General features: G+C 43.5%; 1 protein-coding gene and 1 pseudogene across 1 annotated transcript in view; both read left to right on the top strand.

Annotated features, from left to right (window-relative positions):
- LOC101587236 (1-phosphatidylinositol 4,5-bisphosphate phosphodiesterase gamma-2) overlaps nucleotides 1–9841 on the top strand; it is a 129634-nt gene extending 119793 nt beyond the window's left edge. Inside the window, exons 31-33 of the mRNA XM_004625757.3 lie at nucleotides 1687–1775; nucleotides 7687–7871; nucleotides 8683–9841. Of these exons, the coding sequence (XP_004625814.1) occupies nucleotides 1687–1775; nucleotides 7687–7871; nucleotides 8683–8725 (317 nt within the window). The 3' untranslated portion in view covers nucleotides 8726–9841. The remainder of the gene's footprint in view (nucleotides 1–1686; nucleotides 1776–7686; nucleotides 7872–8682) is intronic.
- Nucleotides 9842–13538: 3697 nt separating this feature from the next.
- Nucleotides 13539–14005, top strand: LOC101586841 (annotated as a pseudogene).
- The last annotated feature ends 7886 nt before the right edge of the window (nucleotides 14006–21891 follow it).

Genomic DNA, 21891 nt, shown 5'->3' with positions numbered 1-21891 from the left:
AAGTCGTACGGGAAGAGCGTAACCTGCGAGGTTCATGCCACAACCTGTCACTCGATGGTAAAATCATAGGATAGTGCTGTCTGGTTTTCCAGGAATTGCAGGGCCCATGAGCTCACTCTGCTAAAAAGACCGAGACATCCACAGTGGGCACAGACAAGTTAACAGTAGAAGGTCCTACATTACACTATGTGTACATTTTACATCAGAAGAGGGACAATGTTACCTAACATTGGGCTCAGGTAATGGCCAGCATAATATGCTGGCATATTCAGTAGAAGGTGGGTGGCCTCAGGTAGGAGTATGTAAGTGTTAAGTGTCATTTCTTTTCATTTTGCTGCACACTTGAAAAACTATAAAATGTGAGACAAATTCAGCTATGGGAGAACTGTGGTTAAGAAGTGGAATGCAAATATTATACCCCTTGTTAAGCAGAAATATAATACAGCCTTATCTGAATTTGGGGAAGAAAAAGACAGAAGGCTTGGCGCTGTGCAGGGGCCACTTTCCTCTCCAGCAGCAGTGGAAAGGCAGAGATTTGGGAGGTACTGATACAGCGGGACATCAGTGGATAGAGAATCTTCTGAACAAGAGCATGGAGTCAAGACTTGAATATAAGAAGGCACCCAGGAAATGGTGTATGTGTGTGTCCATATTTTGGGCACTGCTTTTCCAAGAAAAGCAGTAGATGCAATGTAAGAAAAAAGCTTTCAAGACAGGTAAGTTTCTCAAGAATGGATGGCTAAGAGCCCAGTGTCCCATGGAAACCTGAAGGCACTGTTCACTTGTGATTTCAAGGAAATGCCAATAGATTCTTAGACTAATTTGGGAAAGACACTGTTCACAACGATCTGGAACAGGGAGCACAATCAGATGGGAAGGAGTCATGTGCCTTTAAACTTTATTTAGTTGGCGTCGGAGATTTGACCTCAGTTCTCCCCTCTTAACCCAAAATAAAAAGAAACAGGTAAAGAATCAGGTGCTAACTGTGAAGGAGTAGGCTCCAGAGCCAGAAGACTGAATCTGCATGAACTGCCAGGGGCAAGGAGATTGGAAATCTTTGGTGATGCCACATGCTTCCTGGTCCTAAGCAGAGGAAATGGGTGTGAAGACTCATTACTGCTTTAAGTCCTTTGGCCTTAGCAGTGGCTTTTAAAAATTTTTTTTTGATACAGGGTCTCACTATGCAGTTCACACAGTGATCCTCCTGGTTCAGTCTCCCTAGTGCTGGGATTACAGGCATGCCCCACCATGCCTGGCTGTGGACTGGGACAGCATGTGGTACCTGGGATTGAACTGGGGACCTTGTGCTTACCAGGCAGGGGCTTATACCTCTGAGTTATCTCTCCAGCCCCTCTTTTAAGTCCTTTGGCCTTATCAGTGCCTAAGGAACTGAACCACAGTCCACACTCACAGGAAACTCAATGCAGTTTCTGTGGGCTTCAGTTTCATAGAATCACTGTCATTCTAGATAGCAGACAGTTTACCTGCCCTGCCTGTGTGACCCTGCTTGTAAGAAGGCTCCTTGCTGCGCTCCTTGATCTTGTGCATGTACCTGTCTTAAGGCAGAACAGCAGCCCCCACATGGGGTGCACTGACCTCTTGCACAGGGTCCCCGGACATCTCCAGAAAGCTAAGCTCTGCCTTAATCACCTACCTGCCTTTGTGTTTCCCTCCCTTCTGCTGCAGGGTTCCGATCTGTTCCTCTGAAGAATGGGTACAGTGAGGACATCGAGCTGGCTTCCCTCCTGGTTTTCTGTGAGATGCGGCCAGTCCTGGTAAGTGGCAAAACACCAGCTTGCTGGGTGAGCGGCAATGGATTGAGTACTATTGCCTCATGACCTTCAACCCATGAGGACTAAGACATTATAAAGAAGAATGACTGTTTGCTGATTCCTTAGAGGCCCTGCAGCTTGTCCTCTGTGCATTGTTCTTCCTTGGAGAGTGCCATGAAATTCTGGGAGTAGGAGATGCAGTCAGAGAGGGTGCTGGGCCCTGGGGGTTTCTCCTTGTCTCATGTGGCCAGGAGAAGGTCAGTGGTGACCTTCTAGACAAAATCATGTCTCTGGAAGCTTCTGGTCGCTGGTCATCCTGTCAAAAGGTCTGGGCACACTCACCAAGGCCCTGGCCCAGGAAGGGGCTTCCTCTAGCAGACTCCCTCTTGCAGCTCCCTGCCTTGGAGGGGCCTTCCTCTTTGTTCTTTTTGTTTGACCACAGCTTTAAAGATTCTTAGCCTCCCCTTCAGTTTACCTGGTTAGGCAGACTCCTCAGGAAGGTCTTGCCTCACTGCATGGTATAAAGGCTGCGATCAGGACGAAAGGTTAGGAGGAGCAGAGCAGGCTGCGGGTGGCTGGGGCTTGGGTTTGATGTCTGAAGATCTGCATATGGCAATCCTTGAGCCTTGGGATCTTTGTGGCGTGCTCTCCCACAGATGCACATCCACGCAGCATGTGTTTCTGCGATGTGTAGCTAGTCTAATGTCCTGAGTATTTCCAAAGCTTGGCCTCGGTTGGGAAGTTCCGTGGTCCCTCAGGTTCTCTTTGGCAAAGCTAAGAGGCTCTGGTTCTGGCCCCCATTGGGGTGATGTGGGCTCAGTCCTGCCCCTGGATGAGCGTCCTGTGTTCGCATGCTGTTGGCTTTCCTGTAGAGAATTCAACTGCCAGTGAAGTTGGTCTTTTGGCTGCAGGAACTGAGCAGGGCTTTGCTTGGTTGGCACCTTCTGGAATCCACCTGGATACCTTCACATGAGGAAGTAGACAGCAGAGGTGGGATGCCTGCCGCAGGGCCTGGGGTTCGTCCTTCAGTTACCTGGGGAGGGAACCAGCGCTGCCCCTCTGTGCACAAAACGCCCTTCAGACACTGCACAGAGAACCCAAGCAATGGGAGTGGTTTCTCGGGCAGTGGGAGGGCTTGACAGGGCAAAGTCCAACTTGGGAGAATTCTAGTAGGGGAATAGTGTTTTCAAATAGCAGCTCATGCTTCAGTAAATGTCACTGTTCTGTTTGCAAGAAGTCGCCGCAGTCACCCCAACCTTTAGCAGCCTCCACCTTGGTCACTCAGCAGCTGTGAAGATTGGTTTTAAAAACTTTAAATTATTTATTTTTAAATTGGAAAAAAAAATATGTATTTATTGGTACAGGGTCTCACTGCACAGCTCAGACTTGTACTGATCCGCCTATCTCAGCCTCCCTGGTGCTGGGATTACGGGTGTGCGCCACCACACCTGGCCTGAATGGCATGTAGTACTGGGGATGGAACCTGGGTCCTTCCACTTGCCAGGCAGGTGCTTGGACCACAGAGCTATCTACCTAGCCCTGTCAAGACTTCCAGTACAAGAAAGATTATGGTTTGCTGAAGACACAAGTGACTATTAGCACTTTTTGGCACAAAAGTATTTTAAATTAAGATATACACATTGATTTTGGACATAATACTATTTAATACCCAATACATTATAGCATATTGTTAATATAACTTTCAAGCCCTGAGAAACCAAAACCATGATGCCTGCTTTATTATAATGATCTTGAGTCAAATCTGTGATCTCTCTGAGGCCTGCTTCTGTTTAGTTGACGTAAGACCTGCAAGAGCCTACGTGCTAAGGACTCGCACACTAAGTATTCATTCTAAGATTTTTAGAACACCAGCAGTGAGAAAAGCTAGAGGTGAAAGTCAATTGAATGAAACGCAATACAGGAATTATTTTTTAAAAAAATCATGGTTAATAAAAAAATATCAAATAATCCTTTGCCTATTTAAATATAAGAACACCCATGCAAAAGCACCTAAGAATATGGGAAAGGACACTGAGCCCCAGTTAATAAACTACACATAGGGATGATGGCCTTAAAGCATGTAAGTGGGCCAAAACTGTTCTGAGAAAAAGTAGAAAAGTCAGAGATAAGGTCCTATAGGAGTCACTGGAAGGGTGCTAACACCCCTATTAGATAAAGCAAATATTATATCTAGATGACTTTTTAGCTGAGTTCTGTTAGAATTTCAAGAATATAATTCTGATTTTACTCCACTGAGGTCAGTAGGAAAATGGAGATTCTGAAATTGTCTGGAAGCCATGCAATTTTCACATTAATACAAGCTACAGAGAAAAATCCTCGTTCTCCATCCACTGCATGCAACCACAGCTCAGTGTCACAGACACAGAGGTGAAGCAGAAGAACAAAAATGCCTCATTTTCAGCTACTTGCAGAAGCATGATGTAACACAATTAAGTAGTTTTCCCAGGAGTGCAAGGAGAGTTTAACACTGGGACAGACAATGGATGAAGGGAAGGAAAAGCATTAATCATTACATCCCACAAATGCAACCAAGTAGCATCAACTGTGGGGGAAATGCATTGATCTTTATTTGCAAATTGCGATTACATGTTTTCAAAAATTTAGAAAATTGATATTTATTTTCTATTTATATAATCAGTTCTCTTTTCTACAAATGACAGATGGAAATGTGGGGTGGGAGGCAGGAACAGATGGGAAGGTCCACTGATACTGATAAGGACTATGATACATTTAGCAGCAAGTTAAATAAGAAAGACATAGGACTTATGGAAGGCAAAGCATAAAGTCCTATTGAAAGACAATTCAACACCTGAACCACTACAAATTTACACTAACCCTTCTCAAATTAACATATGACTGGAATCAGGAGAATCAGTGTGAACTTACAATTAGCTGTACACACACTGAGAAAGAAGGAAAATAAATATCTTTGCTGTCTGCTCAGAGACAAGTTCCAGTGGCCCCCCAGGAGCAGTGAGCACACCGACGCACCTAGACATGGGTTTCTAAATGTCACTGTCCAGTAGGAGGAACCAGGAGTCCTTAGACAAGTGATTAAAACCAGACCTGGATGTTATGATATGAGTGAATCTGGATCATCACAAAATTGAGAGGGGGCCTGTGAGACAGACACAGGAGCCAACCAGAGCAATTTGAATAACAAAGTCCATAGATTATATTGAATTTTTAACCCATGGAATAAAACATATATCTGTCCTCAAACAATAAGAGAATTCTTCCTTACAGAAGAATTCTGATGACTATAGAAGGAGACAGGAGGAAATGCCAGTGCTGGAGGTCAGCCCTACCCTTGAGGCTCAGCTTAGTGGGTGAAATCCAGGGCAATGGGACAGCTGCGTTATCTCCAAGGTAGCTTCCTCCGAGGGGCGTGTTAATTAGAAGCATAGCCGCTTTACCGAGGAGGAACCCAGAACACATCACCTTACCCAGATGATCAATGTCAGCACCACAAGTAGTGAGACACAAGCACATCCTGTACCTCCCACTGTAACACACCAAGAGGGGCACGTCCCTTCTCCAACATTCTTACCAAGACTGAGTAGCCTCAACCAAGAAAGGATACACCAGACCAAAATGAACGGCGGGGCACTGCACAAAGTAACCCAAGGCCACTCTGCCACAGTGTCCAGGTCCTAAGAGATAAGGGAAGGCTAAGGAGCTCAGCGGCACAAGGAAGTGCAACGGCTTAGTGTAGGGTGGGACCCTGGAGTGGATGATGGAACTGAGAAAGATGTGGGTGGAAAAATCGTGAAGCTTCAGTGCATCTGTATCTCAACATCACCCCCATGTTTGTTTCTCAGTTGTGATCATCGTTCTGTGGTCATGCAAGACATTTACATGGGAACCTGGTGCTGGGAGATAGCTGAGAAAGCTGAATACTGCCTTTTTTTTTTTTATATAAACTTAAAATTTCAGCGTGAGGGGCTCAGGATATAGCTGAGCAGCTCAAGTTTCTGCCCAGCAAGCACAACTCCTGAATTTCATTCCAGTATCCACCCCACCCCTGTAAAAAAATTTCAACATGAAACAGGAAAAAGTAGTATCACTGGGGAAGTTTTTAAAAACCTTTTTTTTCTCTCATAAAAGAGAAAATAACTGAAGGTAGAGAATGCTACAAAGATCATGGCACAGGCCAAATAAAGACCAAGTCAAAAAGGCCAAATAAAACTGTTATTTTATATCAGTTTCACCTTGTTGCCCAGGCTTCCTCAAACTTGCAATTTTCCCAAATAGCTAGAATTCTAGCCCCCAGCACATCTGGCCTAGGTAAAACTTCTTTCCAAAGGTTTTCTAGTTAGGTACGTGAAAAACAAAACTCTTACTGTGTTCAATGTGACAAGAGGCTCAAAAGGATGCCTGGAAATGGTCATCACAAAACTCTAAGGGCTGGGGAGGGGAGGGAGGCAGCTGGAGGGTGTGCAGAGCTGGCACTGCCCTCTGTCTTGACCTGGCTGGTGCTCCTCAGCTGTGTGCTTTGACTGGGGGGGGACCATCACCTGTCCCCTCTGTCTCAAGTCTCAGTGCCAGCGTTGACCTTGGGGGGCAGTCATGAGGCCGTTATGTTGTTACAGTGGAAAAACATTGGCAAAGCAAGGTTATGCCTGGAGTTCCTGCTTTTGCAAAAACCCAAGCCAAGGCTGGCCCATCTGTGCCTCAGAGCACACTGTGAAGCCTGGACTCTTGCTCGACACAGTCCACCAGCAGCGCAGATGCGAAGGACAGGCTGACATCCCACAGCGCTGGCCTTCCCATAGCAGCCAGCTGTTCTCTGAAACCAGGAGATGTAAGGTGGCCTCATGCTCCCCCTCCTCACTGAAACCCCAGCTCCTTGTCCTCACAGAGCCCGCTCGACCCCAAGCACACTGGAGGGAGAGCTTGTGTCAGTCGTAGTCGCACTTTGGTGTCTGCCTCTCCCTGGCCTCATTTCCCACTCTCTCTGCACTAGAGAAGGGCCACGTAGGGTCACTGGGAACTGGATCCATCCAGCCACTCCCCTGGCTCCTCCCAGGACAATGTATACCAAGAGCTCTGACCAAAGTGCTGCTTCTAACCACACTGGCTGGGGACATATCTGGAGGTGGTGATGGTGGGGGACAGGCATCATTACTGGCTCAACTGTCACATGCCCATGCTTGTGGATGTGATCTATGGTACGTGGCTTTGTTTTGTGGAGGACACAAATCCTACTGAGATACAATTCATATTCCATACAGTCCCCCTTCACAGTGCCACAGTAGTGATTAGCTTACCCCAAGTTGGACAACCGTCACCACATTCAGTTTTAGAACATTTTCAGCACTGGGGAAAGAAACCTTGTGCTTATTCACTGCCATGCCCTCCTAGTCCCCTGGCAACCGTTAATCTTCTGTCTCTATGATCCCTGTTTGGGACATTTCATATTAATGGTGTAGTATGTGATCTTTAAAAACAACTCTTTCACTCAGCACAATGTTTCCTGGGTTCGTCCATGTCATAGCTGTTACTTTGCCTTTTGAGGCCCGCAGAAGGTCTTAAATTACCTGCCTCCTGCCTGTCCTCGGATGGCCCTGCACCCCCGTTAGGCACAGAGATTATTGGTCACCTGTGTATTTAGATAAAAGGGAGAAGGCGATTCAAACCAGGGAAAGCCTACACTGGACTACAAAACCTGCCTTGCATTAGTTCAGTGCTTCACGGTAAAATAACATGGGGAAGGGCAAGGACTTTGTCAGTGGCCAGCTTCCAATATGACATTTGGGTTTTATCATGAGTCAGAATAGGCCTGGGCATCTCTAGGGTAAGCCCAGTTGCTGCACCTCTGCCCTCTGCACACACATGTGGGATACCACATCCCACAGGGATCTCACAGGGCGTTTCTCTCCCAACTATCCAGGAGTGTGAGGAGGAACTCTACTCCTCCTGCCGGCAGCTGCGACGGAGGCAAGAGGAGCTGAACAACCAGCTATTTTTATATGACACACATCAGAACTTGCGCAATGCCAACCGGGATGCCCTGATCAAAGAGTTCAACGTCAATGAGAACCAGCTCCAGCTATACCAGGAGAAGTGCAACCGAAGGTGGGTGGTCGCCTCACCTGCTGCTGGTTATAGGGCAAGGCTTCCAGAAAGTCCGCTACCCACTCATGCTTTTTTAGAAATGCTTTGGTGTCTTTGATTGTGGTTCTCTTTGCTCTGTAATGAACCTGAAGTAACATCTTAAGCACCTCCTATTCCCTAGGGAGAACTGTCTTCTCTCTTAGGAGGACATGTCAATGTAACAGTGAAACTAGATGACCATTTTGCTACTGTGCTGGGGATGGAATCCAGGTCCTCATACACACTAGGCAGCTGCTCCACCACTGCCCTACCACAGTTCCAATGACCACTGACTTTTAAAGAGTCCTAACCAAGTTCCAGGCTGGTCCCAGTGGCTGGAGACTGGGGCTCAGGGATGATTCTGCTGCCCAGGGGAGGCTTCTGGTTGTGCCACAACAGGAGATGGGCTACAACAGGAGATGGGCTACAACAGGAGATGGGCTGAAAGGGCAGCCAGGGAACCTCATATCTCTCATGCACCAGGGAACAGCCAAGCAAGCCTTATCTGGGTGCAGATGCTCAAGGCAGCCTCCAAGGGTAGCACTGTGCCAAGCACCTCCCTACAGTATTTACACTGATCTTGAGAGCAACCTACAGAGCAGCTGCTGCCCCTTTTTAGCAATGAGCTGGATGAACCTATCTGAGTTCCAGGGTCTTACCAGGAGCTCAGAGCACCTCCTGCAGCTCTCATCCCTGTGCCATCCAGGCATAAATGACCCCAGATGTTCCAGGGCTCTGCACAGAGCCTGTACTGTCTGCCCTGCTGGTGATGGCAAAATCTGTTTCATTTCAGGTTGCGAGAGAAGAGAGTCAGCAACAGCAAGTTCTATTCATAGAAGCTGGTGTACATGTGCACAGATGTGGTGTGTACAAGGAGAAGACTGTGCTCTGTTCCAGCCCTTGTAAGAGACTACTGAGTGACAGTGTGCTCTCTCTCAGTCTGCCATCAAGATGATGTGTGCATGGACCCAAAGGGCACAAGTTGGGTTAACTTCCTGCTAGGTCTTTTTTTTTTTTTTCTTTTTTTTTACTTTGGACAATTTCTTAACTTAAATTCTTTATAGAGGACCAAAAAATGAGCTCCTCATGATGGCCCCTCATGTCCCAAACCTCACTAAATAAAAGCAGAAGAAATCTCAGTTAAGCTGTTTATGCATGACCTATACAGTGAATAGGTTTTTTCTTTTTTTTTTTTTCTGGTTCACAAGATTCTGCTAATGGCCCAAGATTCAGTAACTGACTTCCACAGAAGATGAGCCGGGAATGTAAGGAACTAATTCATTCAGTTTCAAAAAGGATTTGAACTAAAAGGCAAATGATTCCAAAACTAAAGCCCTGGATTCCACAAGGGTCCAAAGAGAAGACGTGCCTGGTCAGTGGGCTCAAGTTCATTGTGTGTTAATTCCCATCTGCTGGCCAGCTGCCTGACTGGTCAGACCTCCTGCATGGACCCGCTGGAGTACACAATAAATGGTTGAGTGGTGGAATTTGATCAGTAGGACAATTTCTAATCACTGTTGGAGGTTTGTTTTGTGAGTGGCATTAGTGGCAGTGCTGTGGAGATCTTGGGATCTTGGCTCTAAAAACGAGTCAGAGACTAGAAAGTGCTGTAGGCCCGCCCCTTGCCCCTGCTCTCTGTGCTAGAAGGCTCTGCAGCCTCTGTCCCCAGTGCCCTGTTGCCAAGCTGGGAGCCTGGGGTCCACAAAGAAGAGGCGTGCAGAGGAAACTCTGGGCTGCACGATGTTCTTGAGCAAGGATGACGCTCAGTAGCTCAGGGGAGTGCTGGCAAAACTTTCAGAGACTGAGTGCCCGCACTGCAACCCAAAACCCACTTATTATGGCACAGGGCAAGCCCTGCAATAAAGCTGAGCACTGAGGTTTCAGTTTTGAAAAAATAACTCGTGCATTAACAACTTTTGCCTTAAAAGAAGAACACAGAGGGGCTGGGGAGAGGGCTCAGTGGAATAAGCGCTTCCCTGGCTAAGCGCAAAGGCCTGAGTTCAATCCCTGGTTTGGCAAAAAAAAAAAGAACACCACAGTCACAGAGCTATCAATGATAGCCTTTAATGAAAGGTAAAGGTTTGTGCTTGGCTTGCTTTGCACAATCAATGTGATCTCTGCTGCTGCATGCATGCTGATAACCGGTGCAATCATGGCAAAGTGGTGCCTTAGTTCACAAACTTGATTCTTTCCACACTTCTGGCTGCAAACCAAGCTGGACGAGAACCAAAGCAAATTCAGTGGTCAAATGCCATGTCCACCTTATGGGGAAAGGTAAATCGGTTCTTGTCCATGTGATTTTGTGGCCAGAATCCTGGAGAGAACCAAGTTCATGGCCTGAAGTGCCACTGTACTTTATTAGTTTGAGAGCAACACAGGCAGCACTCACATGATCTGATGGTCTGTTTTTTTGTATGAGGTTTGATAAAATTCTGAGCTGAAAATGGCTGCTCACAAGTGGTCAGATGATTCAGACAAATAAGAAAGCAATCTGACGTGCTTCCATCAACTTGAAATTACTGGGCAGAGAATTCCACATTTAAGGATTTCACTTTCGGAACTACCAACTGTGATGTCCTTTGTTATCCATTTATACTCTTATCTTCTCACACTGCATGCAGGTCATATCATTTGTTTTTCCAGATAGAGCTTTCTTGAAATTCCAGTAGCTCCATTTCCAGATTTCTAACCAGTATAAGCGGGAAAGATAAAGTGCTTCCAATCTGGCTTTATCTGGAGAAGTAAAAAACAAAGGGTTGTTTCCATCTTGAGGAAATGTAAAAATCTGTTCGTAAAGGTCTCCTTTGCAGCTACTACAATGCTAGAAAATCCTGTGGAGGTTTCCTGGTGGCTTGTAGGATTGTCTCTAAATGTACAATTTTCTAAATGAATTTTTAGATTTGGAAAATATGTCAGCAAAACCCACAGTCTTCTCTCAAATATTTGACATAGGACATCCTAGCCCAGTGCGGTGGCACACACCTGTAATCTCAGTGCTCAGGAGGCTAAGGGTGGAGGATCACTGTCAGTTTGAGGCCATCCTAGGCTATGTAGTGAGTTCAAGGCCAGCCTTCATAGTGAAATCCTATCTCAAAAAACAAAGACATCTTTTCTGCTGTTTTCCTTACACATTATAGTTTTTTGTTCAGTACACTGAAGCATAGTATGAAATCTGTAAAACAACTACAACTATGAGGTGGTTGATCCAGGCCATATCAGTGAGCTGTGGATATTCCTGTCCTTTTTCATTATAAATAGCCCAATTTCATCTGAGCAGGCCACAGATCTCTTCAGTTCAACATTATTGAACATAAGTAAAGCATTGTACTGCCCCTGAACCTCATCAAGTGGTGCTTGAAACTATTGAAACTTAAGAGCATGCATTTACCTTTTTTGTGACATCTTTGAGCATATTATTTAATTTTTTGCTGCTCTCCTTAGCACTCTTGTATGATACAGTGAAACTGAACAAATGGATGCTTTGCTTCTTTAACAAAAGAGCTGCATGAAACCAGATGTTGCCCTACCACGCAAGGTGCCCATCCCTAGCATTTGAAGTCACTTTTCCTGGGCTTATGTCCTGTGACAACAAAGCCTCCATCACAGCATTGTAGATGTCTGTCCCCTGTGTTCCTCTAGGCAAATTTTCCAGTGTCACCAACTGTTTTCTTACAATGTCACAACAGCATAATGCACAATTACTCCTTGCCTTGGATAACTGTTCGCACCTCTGCTTTCAGAGAAGCACATGGAGTAACAGGCTGCCTCTTGTAAGCTGGCGGGGAGCTGCTAACCTCACTGGCCAGGATTTCTGCTCAGTGGCACCTCAGATGCACCTTGCGTGATTTTATCCTTGTGTGGGAAATCATGAAATAGGGCATCACTCGCACATGACATGGCCATTTTGATGAAATCCCCTTCAGAGAGGGTCTCACCATGTTTTGCTCTGCATAGTAAAATTTAAGAAACTGGAGGCTATCACATGATTTAGAAACAGTTGCAAAACCTAAAGTACTGAGGAAGATATTCCTTCCATTTCCCAAGTCAAGGAGCTTTTCTTTCAGTGTCATCATTTGGCAACATTTGTGAGCTTAGTATTAAAGTGTTGTCTGACACTTGATGTGTGACACACAAAACTGTCACTACACAGAATACATAATGCTGTCCCACTACACTTTATTCCAAATGACTCTGGCCACACCTAAAATGATCTTCCACTGTTTTCAGTTTTGCTTTTTTCTTCCTGTAGTCATTTTTTTTTCTGTTCATGATTTTTGTGTATAAAAGCACAGTTTTTTTTTTTTAAAGAAGCACCCAATACAGATCTATTCCTATGCCAAAAAATATCTATTAGCTAACACTAAAAAAGCGGATATGCCCTGAATCAACCTTCGACAGCAGTGATCCTCAGCTGAGGTTCATCTTTATTTTGCTGACCATCACTCAAGGTGTGGTCCACTGACTGCCAGCTTTCGGCCTGCTCTGAAAAAGGCATCTGAACGTAGTTCCTACTTTGTGGAGGCTTCTTCTAAAATCAAAGCCAGTCCAAGCAAATATCTATATCCTTGCTCTTTGTTATGGCCTGTGTTTAAGTGTTCCCCCCAACCTGGCGAGGTCATGGGTGGGGCTTTTTCAGAAGTGGCTGGATCTAGACTGTGACATTGGGACTGATTCATGATCCAATGGTAGGCTCAACAGTTCTAGGATTAAGGGTGTGAGTGCTACCTGTCCCGAGTGTCCTGGACAAGACAAAAGGGGCAAAAAGCCACTGTCCCTTGCTTGCTTATCTTTGCTATCTTCTGCTTGCCATAACTGATTCTTCTGCCAAGCCACCCTGCCTGGAGCCAGCTGACTACGGACTGGAAACTCTACAAACTTTCCCCCTTTAACTGTGGCTGTCAGGTGTCTTGTTTCAGCAAGGAGAGAAAAATAAGACACTCGTGTTTTCAAAATTCTTTACAAACAGATGATGCTGCATATTCAAAATGCCAGGGGGACAGCACAGCATTAAAAGAAACTCAGCTTTTCATTATAACATCTCTTTGCTAAATGTTAGATATTAAACTTGTTTTTCATAATAAAACTGAAAGCTAAAATCTTGCGTTAATAAAAACTCATAGCAAATCCAAGTCTTCCCTATCCCCACTAGCAACACCCCCCAGCCCATCCATCCATCTGCCTATCCGTCCATCCATCTGTCCGTCCATCCATCCATCCATCCATCCTTGGCAGTGTGCTGCCTGGCCTGGCAAAAGCTTGGACAGATGCAAGAAAGCGTCGTGCCTGAGTACAGTGCTGAGAGTCTGCCGACTTGCTAGGCCACCTTCCATGACTTCTAGTGGCTGAATGCTACATAGGAAAGACTCTGGAAGACCTTGAAGCCATGTCATGGAGACAGTGACCCTTGAGGAGGCAGCTGTGAACTGCACCTTGAAGGAGTGGGCTTTTCTGGATCCATCCCAAAGGAAGGTCTACAGAGACGGGATGAAGGAAAGTATTAGGAAAATGGCTGCTATAGGAAGAGCCTGGGATAACCAGGAAGCTGAAGAAGAATACAAAGATTTATTTTCTTTTTTTATTTTAAGGAAGGGAAGAGTACAAAGATTTCTGGGGAAATAAAGAGGTTGAAAAGCACTATCAACCCTTTTGCGGCCATCGCTGGAGTTGCAGCGGCCAAAATGAAGTTTAATCCTTTTGTGACTTCAGACCGAAGCAAAAACTGTAAAAGGCATTTCAATGCACCTTCCCACATTCGCAGGAAAATTATGTCTTCTCCTCTTTCCAAAGAGCTGAGACAAAAATACAATGTTCGCTCTATGCCCATCCGAAAGGATGATGAAGTTCAGGTTGTGCGAGGACACTATAAAGGTCAACAGATTGGCAAAGTAGTCCAGGTTTACAGGAAGAAGTATGTCATCTACATTGAATGGGTGCAGCGGGAAAAGGCAAATGGCACAACTGTCCACGTGGGCATTCACCCCAGTAAGGTGGTTATCACCAGGCTAAAGCTGGATAAAGACCGCAAAAAGATCCTGGAACGGAAAGCCAAGTCTCGCCAAGTAGGAAAGGAAAAGGGCAAATACAAGGAAGAAATGATTGAGAAGATGCAGGAATAAAGTCCTCCTGTGTGTAACTTTTAATTAAAAATGCGAAAACGAAAAAAAAAAGCACTATCAAAATAAAGATTGGAATCAATATGAAGAACTTTGCAAGGACAGCCAACATTTTGACCCACTACTTTTTTTTTTTTTTTTTTTTGGTGGTACCAGGGATTGAACTCAAGACCTTATGCTTGCCAGGCAAATACTTATTTCACTGAGCCATCTCCCCAGCCCCTAGAAATATTACTTTGGACTCCAGGATGCTTGTGGAAAGCCCCTGATTGGGCCTTTGTCACTAAATATGCTCACCATAGCTAACACAGGACTGAAGGCATCCGAGTACTTGGAATTAGAAGAGAAGCTGTCTAAGTGTAATGAACATGGAAGACCGTGCAGCGATTTCCAGTCTTTTCAGAACAATACAAGGACAAAGACAAGAGAGAAAAACTATGAATATGATCAGTGTGGGAAATCCTACTCTGATCTTAGTGAAAGGACTCACCTTAGAAAAAAGACCTTTGAATATAAGGAAAACCTGCAAGCCTCCAGCACACCCAATGATGTTCATATCCATGAAAGAAATCACAGTGGGGAAACCCTTTGTATGTGAGCAATGTGGAAAAGCTTTTAGTACAAAATGTTAGCATAAAACAAGCAGAATAAGTTTGATACTCTGTCACATGGTTGGCTGACTGCTCCTGATAACAGCGCCTTGTATATTTCAAATAGGAGAGAAGATTTAGAATCCTCTACACACAAAGAAGTGGAAAGTTAACCCACTGGATATAATAACTACTTTGATTTCATTCTTACATGGACATGTATGAAAACATTAAGTTGTATTTCATAGACATGTCAATAAAATAAGATAAATACAGGTGGGGAGATAAGTGTGTGGGGTGGTAAGTCAATAAAATTGGTCACTTTTTGAAAAAAAACCACCAAAATGTTATCATAAAATACATGAAAATACAGTGAGGAGAAAAAAAATCTCAGATAAATCACTATTCATGAGTCATGCTCGGGACATCATGGGCTGGTGTGGCTACTCTTTTCTCAGCACACACATGGCCTCTGTGTGCTATGGTACTTTTGGAGGGAGCTCTGATTCTTACTTTGAGCATTGCTTCCTGGCTCTAGTTCAGATCCGTCAGCCTGCTGGTGCAGATCCTTCAGCCCACTGGTGTAGACTTCTGCCTTCCACCACTGACCTGTGGGCCTTTCCAGTGCAAATCTATGAAGTGGGCTTGCATGAGACATTGTCTTAGGCTCTAGGCCTCCAATTGGAGTTGTGGGAGGCACTGCTATGAGCTCTGGGTCTTCAACCAGTCTCGTGCATGATATTACCATGGGGTCTAGGTCTGCAGCTGGATTCATTGGTCTTTAGTGTGTAGACAGATTTCCTGCACTCTATATATGATTCTTTGGGTGATTCACTATAAAATAATCTTTTAAAATGTGTCCTGTATTATATTGTTTCCCTTGTAAAACCCCAAACCACAACAGGGACATTTCATAAGATGGAAAAATATAAGGAGATGACACAGCACATTTATATGATATTCAGATGATATTGTGTATACATCAGTAACATGGATACATTTACAAAATATTATGAAGAGAGAGAAAATGGAGAAAAAGAAAATGCCAAACAGTACTACCCACCAGCTCCACTCTTAAAACTTCAGATTAGGAAGACACAGGTGTTCTGCTTTCTCTGTCCTGCCTCAGACCTTGCTCCCGTGAGCAGGACCATGGCACTCTCACCTTTGCACGGGAGGCACCAACGTGACCAGGCCCAGTTCTATGATGCTGCGTAGGTTAAAGAGGTAGACACAGAGCACGGTGAAGCAAAGCAGCAGCACACCGCTGCACAGCAGACACAGTCTTTCCACTCTCACCAGGCCTCAAGCCTTGGCACCTGAGCATGGCTCCCACGTGTGCACCCACACATATGAGAGAGGAACAGGAAAACCAAGGCCACAAAATGCCCCCCAAACTACTGCTCAAAACATATCCAAGGGGCACTGATGAGGAGGAAATAACCCAAATAGCTGAAATATACAAAATAAGCAAGGCAACCTCACAAATGCAAAGATGAGTGCTAAACAGACAATGGACCTAACAAACAAATTGATCCGTGAGCTCAGAGATACAAATACAAAACTAGCAGAGCTAACCAAAATAATTCAAAATATGAATGACCTATTTGTTTGTTTTTTTGAGACAGAGTCTCCCCTGAGTTCAGGCTGGCCTTGAGCTTACTTTGTAGCCCAGGCTGGTCTCCAACTCTCAAGGATCCTCTTGCTTCAACTCCCAAGTGCTTGGATTACAGGTGTGCACCACCACACTTGGCTAAAATGACCAATTTAACAAAGAATTAGACCAAAAAAAAATAATTTAAAAAACCAAGTGTGGTGGCTCACGCCTGTAATCCTAGCACACAAAAGGCTGAGGCAGGAAGATCACTGCAAGTCTGAGGCCAGCCTGTGAGTTCAAGGCCAGCTTACATTACATAGTGAGAGCCTGTGTCAAAGAACAAAACCTCCAAGTTAGAGTCCATGAAAGTACCAAACAGAAACCCTGAAATAAAAAAAAAATTCAAAGCATAAAGCACAGGCAGCAGAAATGACCAATGTGAGGAGTGCCACATCTAGAAAATAGAGTGTGTGCAGATAGTCATGTACTTAGAGATACTGCACTTTAAAAACAACAGTAAGGCACACAGAATCCTATGTATTCATCCGCAGAAAAGACCTTCCCCACAGTGCATCACTGCCCAAATCCCAGAAGTTCAACACAAGCATAGAATCTTAAAAGCTGTCAGAGAACAAAACCAGTTATAAAAGCCCACAAAGCTATAGCAGTCTAACCACCTTGAACTTCAATATATTCCTGCTGGCTTGAACCACTGATATCACATACATGACTGTGCCCTCAGGCAGCTTGTAACGCTGGTGGCACAGACAGTACTGGCAGTAAAACATAAATTATAGCCCCCATTGGGAAAGTAACTTGCTTCATGCCTGGAAGAAAAGCAACTTCTAATCCACACTAACACATCCTGCAAAACCGTCTTTTGAAATCAATGGAAAAATGAGGACCTTCCATGACAAAGAACATCTTAAGAAATTCACAACAGCTGGGCAGAACTTGCCTGTACTATACTGCCAATGTACTATGGTTTGTATCTAGATGTCTTCCAAAGTCAGGCATAGTGTGCACACCTGTAATCCCAGCACTCAGGAGGTTAAGACAGGAAGAACACCGTGAGTTTGAGGCTAGCCTGGACTACATCGTGAGACTCTGCCTTAAAAAAAAAAAAAAAAAAAAAAAAGCAAATTCATGACAGAAAGAACAATATTTCGAAAATATCCTAGAGAGGTCATGCCACCACCAATGCAAAAAAAAAAAAAGAAAAGAAAAGAAAAAGAAATCGCCTGGAAAGATCATAAGAGAATAGTTAAGCAAAAAGGAAAAAACAAAGGAACCAGCAACAGAAAGAAAGAAAAAAAGACAACTGTTAAGTCAGTAATGATCAGTAAAAACCTCCCATGTATCTGCCCAAAATTGGTGGATTGGTAGATTGCAGTAAAAAAAAAAAAAAAAAAAAAAATCCACTATGCTGCCATGAGAGATACTTAATCCAAAAAGAAATCCACAGACTAAAAATTAAAGGACAGAAAACAATATTCCACGTGATGGAGCCCAAACACAACAAGCAGGAGCAGTGATCCTTTTTTCAGATAAAGTAGACTTCAAGCCAAAGCTGATCAGAAGCAGCAAGTAAGGAACTACTCATAGCTTTTTTTTTTTTTTTTTTTAGCACTTTGCAGATTTAACAGCATCATTAAATAATGGAAGAATGAATTCCTTTTTTTTTTTTTTTAATATTTTTAAAGGGCTGGCCAAATAGCTCAGTGGATTAAAGCACCTGCAAGCAGGCACAGGGGCTTGGGGTTTGATCCCGGAGCCTGCCAAGCTGGCCCCGCCCCAAGGGTGTACTGAGATGGCAATTGAGACTGGGTGTGGTGGTGCGTAACTGTAATTCCAGCTCTTGGGAAGTTGTAAAGAGGTGGATCACTACAAGTTTGATCTAGTAGTAAGACCCTGAACACCGTGTAGACCCTTCCCTAAAATAAATATATATGTGTATATTTTTAAATTTTTTATTCATTTTAATGAGAAAAAAAGTACAGTTTCTCTAACAGCAATGGAACACCCATCTCTGACAAAACAAAACAAAAAGGGGGATATAAATAAAGGACCACTTTGTAGTGAAAAAAATATATATGTATATACAAGATAGGATATATAGCTACTTTCTCTTAGTTCAGTGAGGAACTACACATGGTTAAGGAAGAGATAACAATTGTAAATACACACTGTGATGCCTCAGTTCACCATCGCTTCTGTTGGCAAACAATTTGGGCTGCAAACAGAAGCCTATGGCGAAAGTTTTCTCCTAGTCACAAACTCAGCATCAGGTGATGAACACAACAGTAGCCCTCATCCCCAGCATCATGGAACAAATGTGAACAAGGCACCACCATATGCACCAAACACTAGCGTAGAGCACACCCAACTTCACAGAACTACCGCAACGGATGCGAAAGATTAGGTAAACATCAGCCCAATCCTAATGGAGAACCTTACCACGCTTCCAAAGGCTTGACCTATCTGCAGTATATTCATGACTATTCCACCTGGCAGCTAGGACTATGGGTGGTACAAATGGATCTAAGCACTTTTAGCTGTCTTTTTGCTAATCAAATGGTGCATGTTGCCCAACTGCAGTTATGCATGTATCACTGGTGGTCAAAGCTGACAGTAACATGTTCAAATCAGATCTGCCTGGCAGCCAGCCATAGAAATTAGGGTCCCATAGTGAATGTATTAACATCCAACTCTCACAAATAGACAGATCAACAAAACAATCAACAAAGAAGTATCAGGGTGAAGCACACCTTCAAACAAATGCACTTACCGGGTATCTCCAGACTGTTCCACATATAATAGTGGAATACAATTCATTTCAGCAGCACACAGACTTTCTCCAAACATACCATGCACTAGCCCACAGAGCCTGCTTAAGTAAATACAAATCAAAATTATTTCATTTGTAGTATCAGATCATGGTGCAATGAAAATAGAAATCAAAGTCAAAAGAAACAAGAAATTTTGCAAACACATGCCAATCAAATAATGCAATCTTGAATAATAAATGGAGCTAGGTGCAGTAGGATATGGCTATAATCCCTGCACTCAGGAGTCTGAGGCGGGAGCATCTTTTTGAGTTTGAGACCAGCCTGGGCTACAAAGTGAGCTCAAGCCCAGCCTGAACTGCAAAGGAAGACCATATCTCAAAAAGACAAAATAACAACAACAACAATAATAGGCCACAGAAGAGATGAAGGAAGGAATTAAAGTTTCTATATGCAAATGTCACTACAACATATCAGAAGTTACAAGTCACAATAAAAGCAGTCCTGGGGGAAGCTTATTGAAGGGAATGCCCACAGCAGGAAAACAGAGCAAGCCCAGATAAATAATCAAATGGCACAACTGAAGGCTCTAGGCTAAACAAGAAAAATCTAAATCAAAAGCTAATACAAGGAAGGATTATAAAGAGGAGAGCAGAAATTAATGAAATTGAGACTAGATACAAAACAAATCAGTGATGGGCCAGCCAAATAGCTCAGCAGATTAAAGTGCCTGCAAGCAGGAACACGGGCTGGGGTTCAATCCCCAGGCCTGTCTTGCTGGCCCTGCCCTCAGGGCACAATGAGATGGCAATTGAGACTGGGCGTGGTGGTGTGTGCCTGTAATCCCAGCTCTTGGGAGGCTGTAAGCAGGCGGATCACTTCGAGTTTGATCTAGTAGTGAGACCCTGAACACCCTGTAGACCCTTCCCCAAAATACAAATAAATAAATTAATTTAATTAAATAAAGAAATCAGTGAACTAGAAAAACTCTAATTTTTTTTTTTTTTAAAGAGCTGGTTCTTCAAAAGAAGAAACAAAATAGTCAAACCATTAGATCAAATTTGCCAAAAGAAGAAAGGGAAAGATCTATATCAAGGCAAGTAGAAATTAAAAAGGCGAAATCAAACTAAACACTCTGAAAACCTATAATCCAATACATTTTAAAATACTGAAGAAATGGATAGATTCTTTGATACACATGAATTATCAAACCTAAATCACCAAGAATGGCGGTGCACCCCTGTAATCCCAGCACTTGGGAGTCTGAGACAGGAGACAGCCTGAGTTTGAGGCCAGCCTGGGTTACAAAGTAAGTTCAAGGCCAACTGCAACTATACAACAAACCTTGTCTCAAAAAGACAAAAACAAAAAACAACAACAAAGAAAACTGAATCAAGAAAATAAAAGCTCAGAACAGTCTGAAAAGAGGCAATAAAATCAAGGGATTGATAAAAACTTACCAACTAAGAAAAGTTCATGGCTCAATAGATTCAACACCAAACTGTAGGAACTTTAGGGAAGACCTAATGCCAATATGCCTCAAACTCCTTAATGAAATTAAAAGGGAAGGACTGCTTCCAAACTCATTTCTACAAGTGAACATTACCTTAAATTCTCAAAACAGAACAAACCTAACTAAAAAAGATTACCGGCCACTCTCTTTAACACACTTCCCAGGCTTCATCTGCCACGGATACATGGGTAAGTGCCACATCCAGTAGCGGGCACCGCTGAAGGCACAAGACATTCATACAATACTGGTGCCACAAACCACACAACAGCAAGGCATATGAATTATGGCCCTATTGTGAATGTGTTAAAGAACATAGATGCAAAAGCCCCGAACACAATAATGGCAAACAGAATGTAACAAATCAGTAAATCCATCATGACCACGTAGGCTTCATCCCAAGGATGCAAGGACAGTGCGAAACATACAAGTCACTACATCACATAGAAGCAAGTACAAAAATGCCATGATCACCTCAGTAGGCACATAAAAACAATGACAAAATCCAACATCCTCATTTGATAAAAACATGGAAGAAAATAGGTACAGAGGAACCTTAACTCAATCTGACAGAAGCCATTCAGGACGGACACCCTGCCAACATCGTACCAAGCACAAAAAAACCACAAAAGCCTTTCTTATAAAATGAGGAAAAGGATGTTCACTCTCTCCACTGCTATTTTAAAATTTTAGCCTGGGCTATCCAGCAAGAGAAAGAAATAAAAGGGTACGTGTAGGAAAGGAAGAAGTCAAATTATCATTATTCAGGAATGATGAGAGCCTTTACATAGAAAATCCAAGAAATTCCCTCAGAAGACTCCTAGAACTAGTAATCACATTTAGCAATCTAGCACAATGCAAAGTAAATACACAAAACCCAACAGGATTCCTGTACACCAACAAGGAACCCACTGACAAAGAAGTCAGGACAATAATAGCCTTTGAAATAGCTTAAGGAAAAATAAATATTTAGGAGCTAATTTAAGCAAGGAAGTGAAAGACCTCTAACATGAGAACTACAATATTCTGAAAAATGAGATCAAAGAGGACATTGGAGAGTACAAACACATCCCTTGTTTCTGAATAGGCAGAACCAATATTGCCAAAACGGCCATATTACCAAAAAGATATAAGGACTGCACACAATCCCAGTGAAAATACCAACAGCATTCCTCACAGAACTAGAAAAAAAATCCTAAAATTTATATAGAATGAGAAGAGACCTAGAATAGGAAAAGCTGTCCTGGACAACAAGAGGAAAACAGGAGGCACCACAAGCCTGGATTTTAAGTTATACTACAAAGCTACAATGATAAAAACAGCATGGTACTGACATAAAAACAGGCAACTGGATCAACAATACAGAACAGAGGATTTGGAAAAAAAACGAGACTTATCAGGCCACT

The sequence above is a fragment of the Octodon degus genome, unplaced genomic scaffold, assembly GCF_000260255.1.
Source record: "Octodon degus isolate 3935 unplaced genomic scaffold, OctDeg1.0 scaffold00011, whole genome shotgun sequence".
In the NCBI taxonomy this organism is placed as follows: Eukaryota; Metazoa; Chordata; class Mammalia; order Rodentia; family Octodontidae; genus Octodon; species Octodon degus.
Note: the sequence above shows the minus strand (reverse complement) of the source record. Positions and strands in the feature narration are given on the sequence as shown.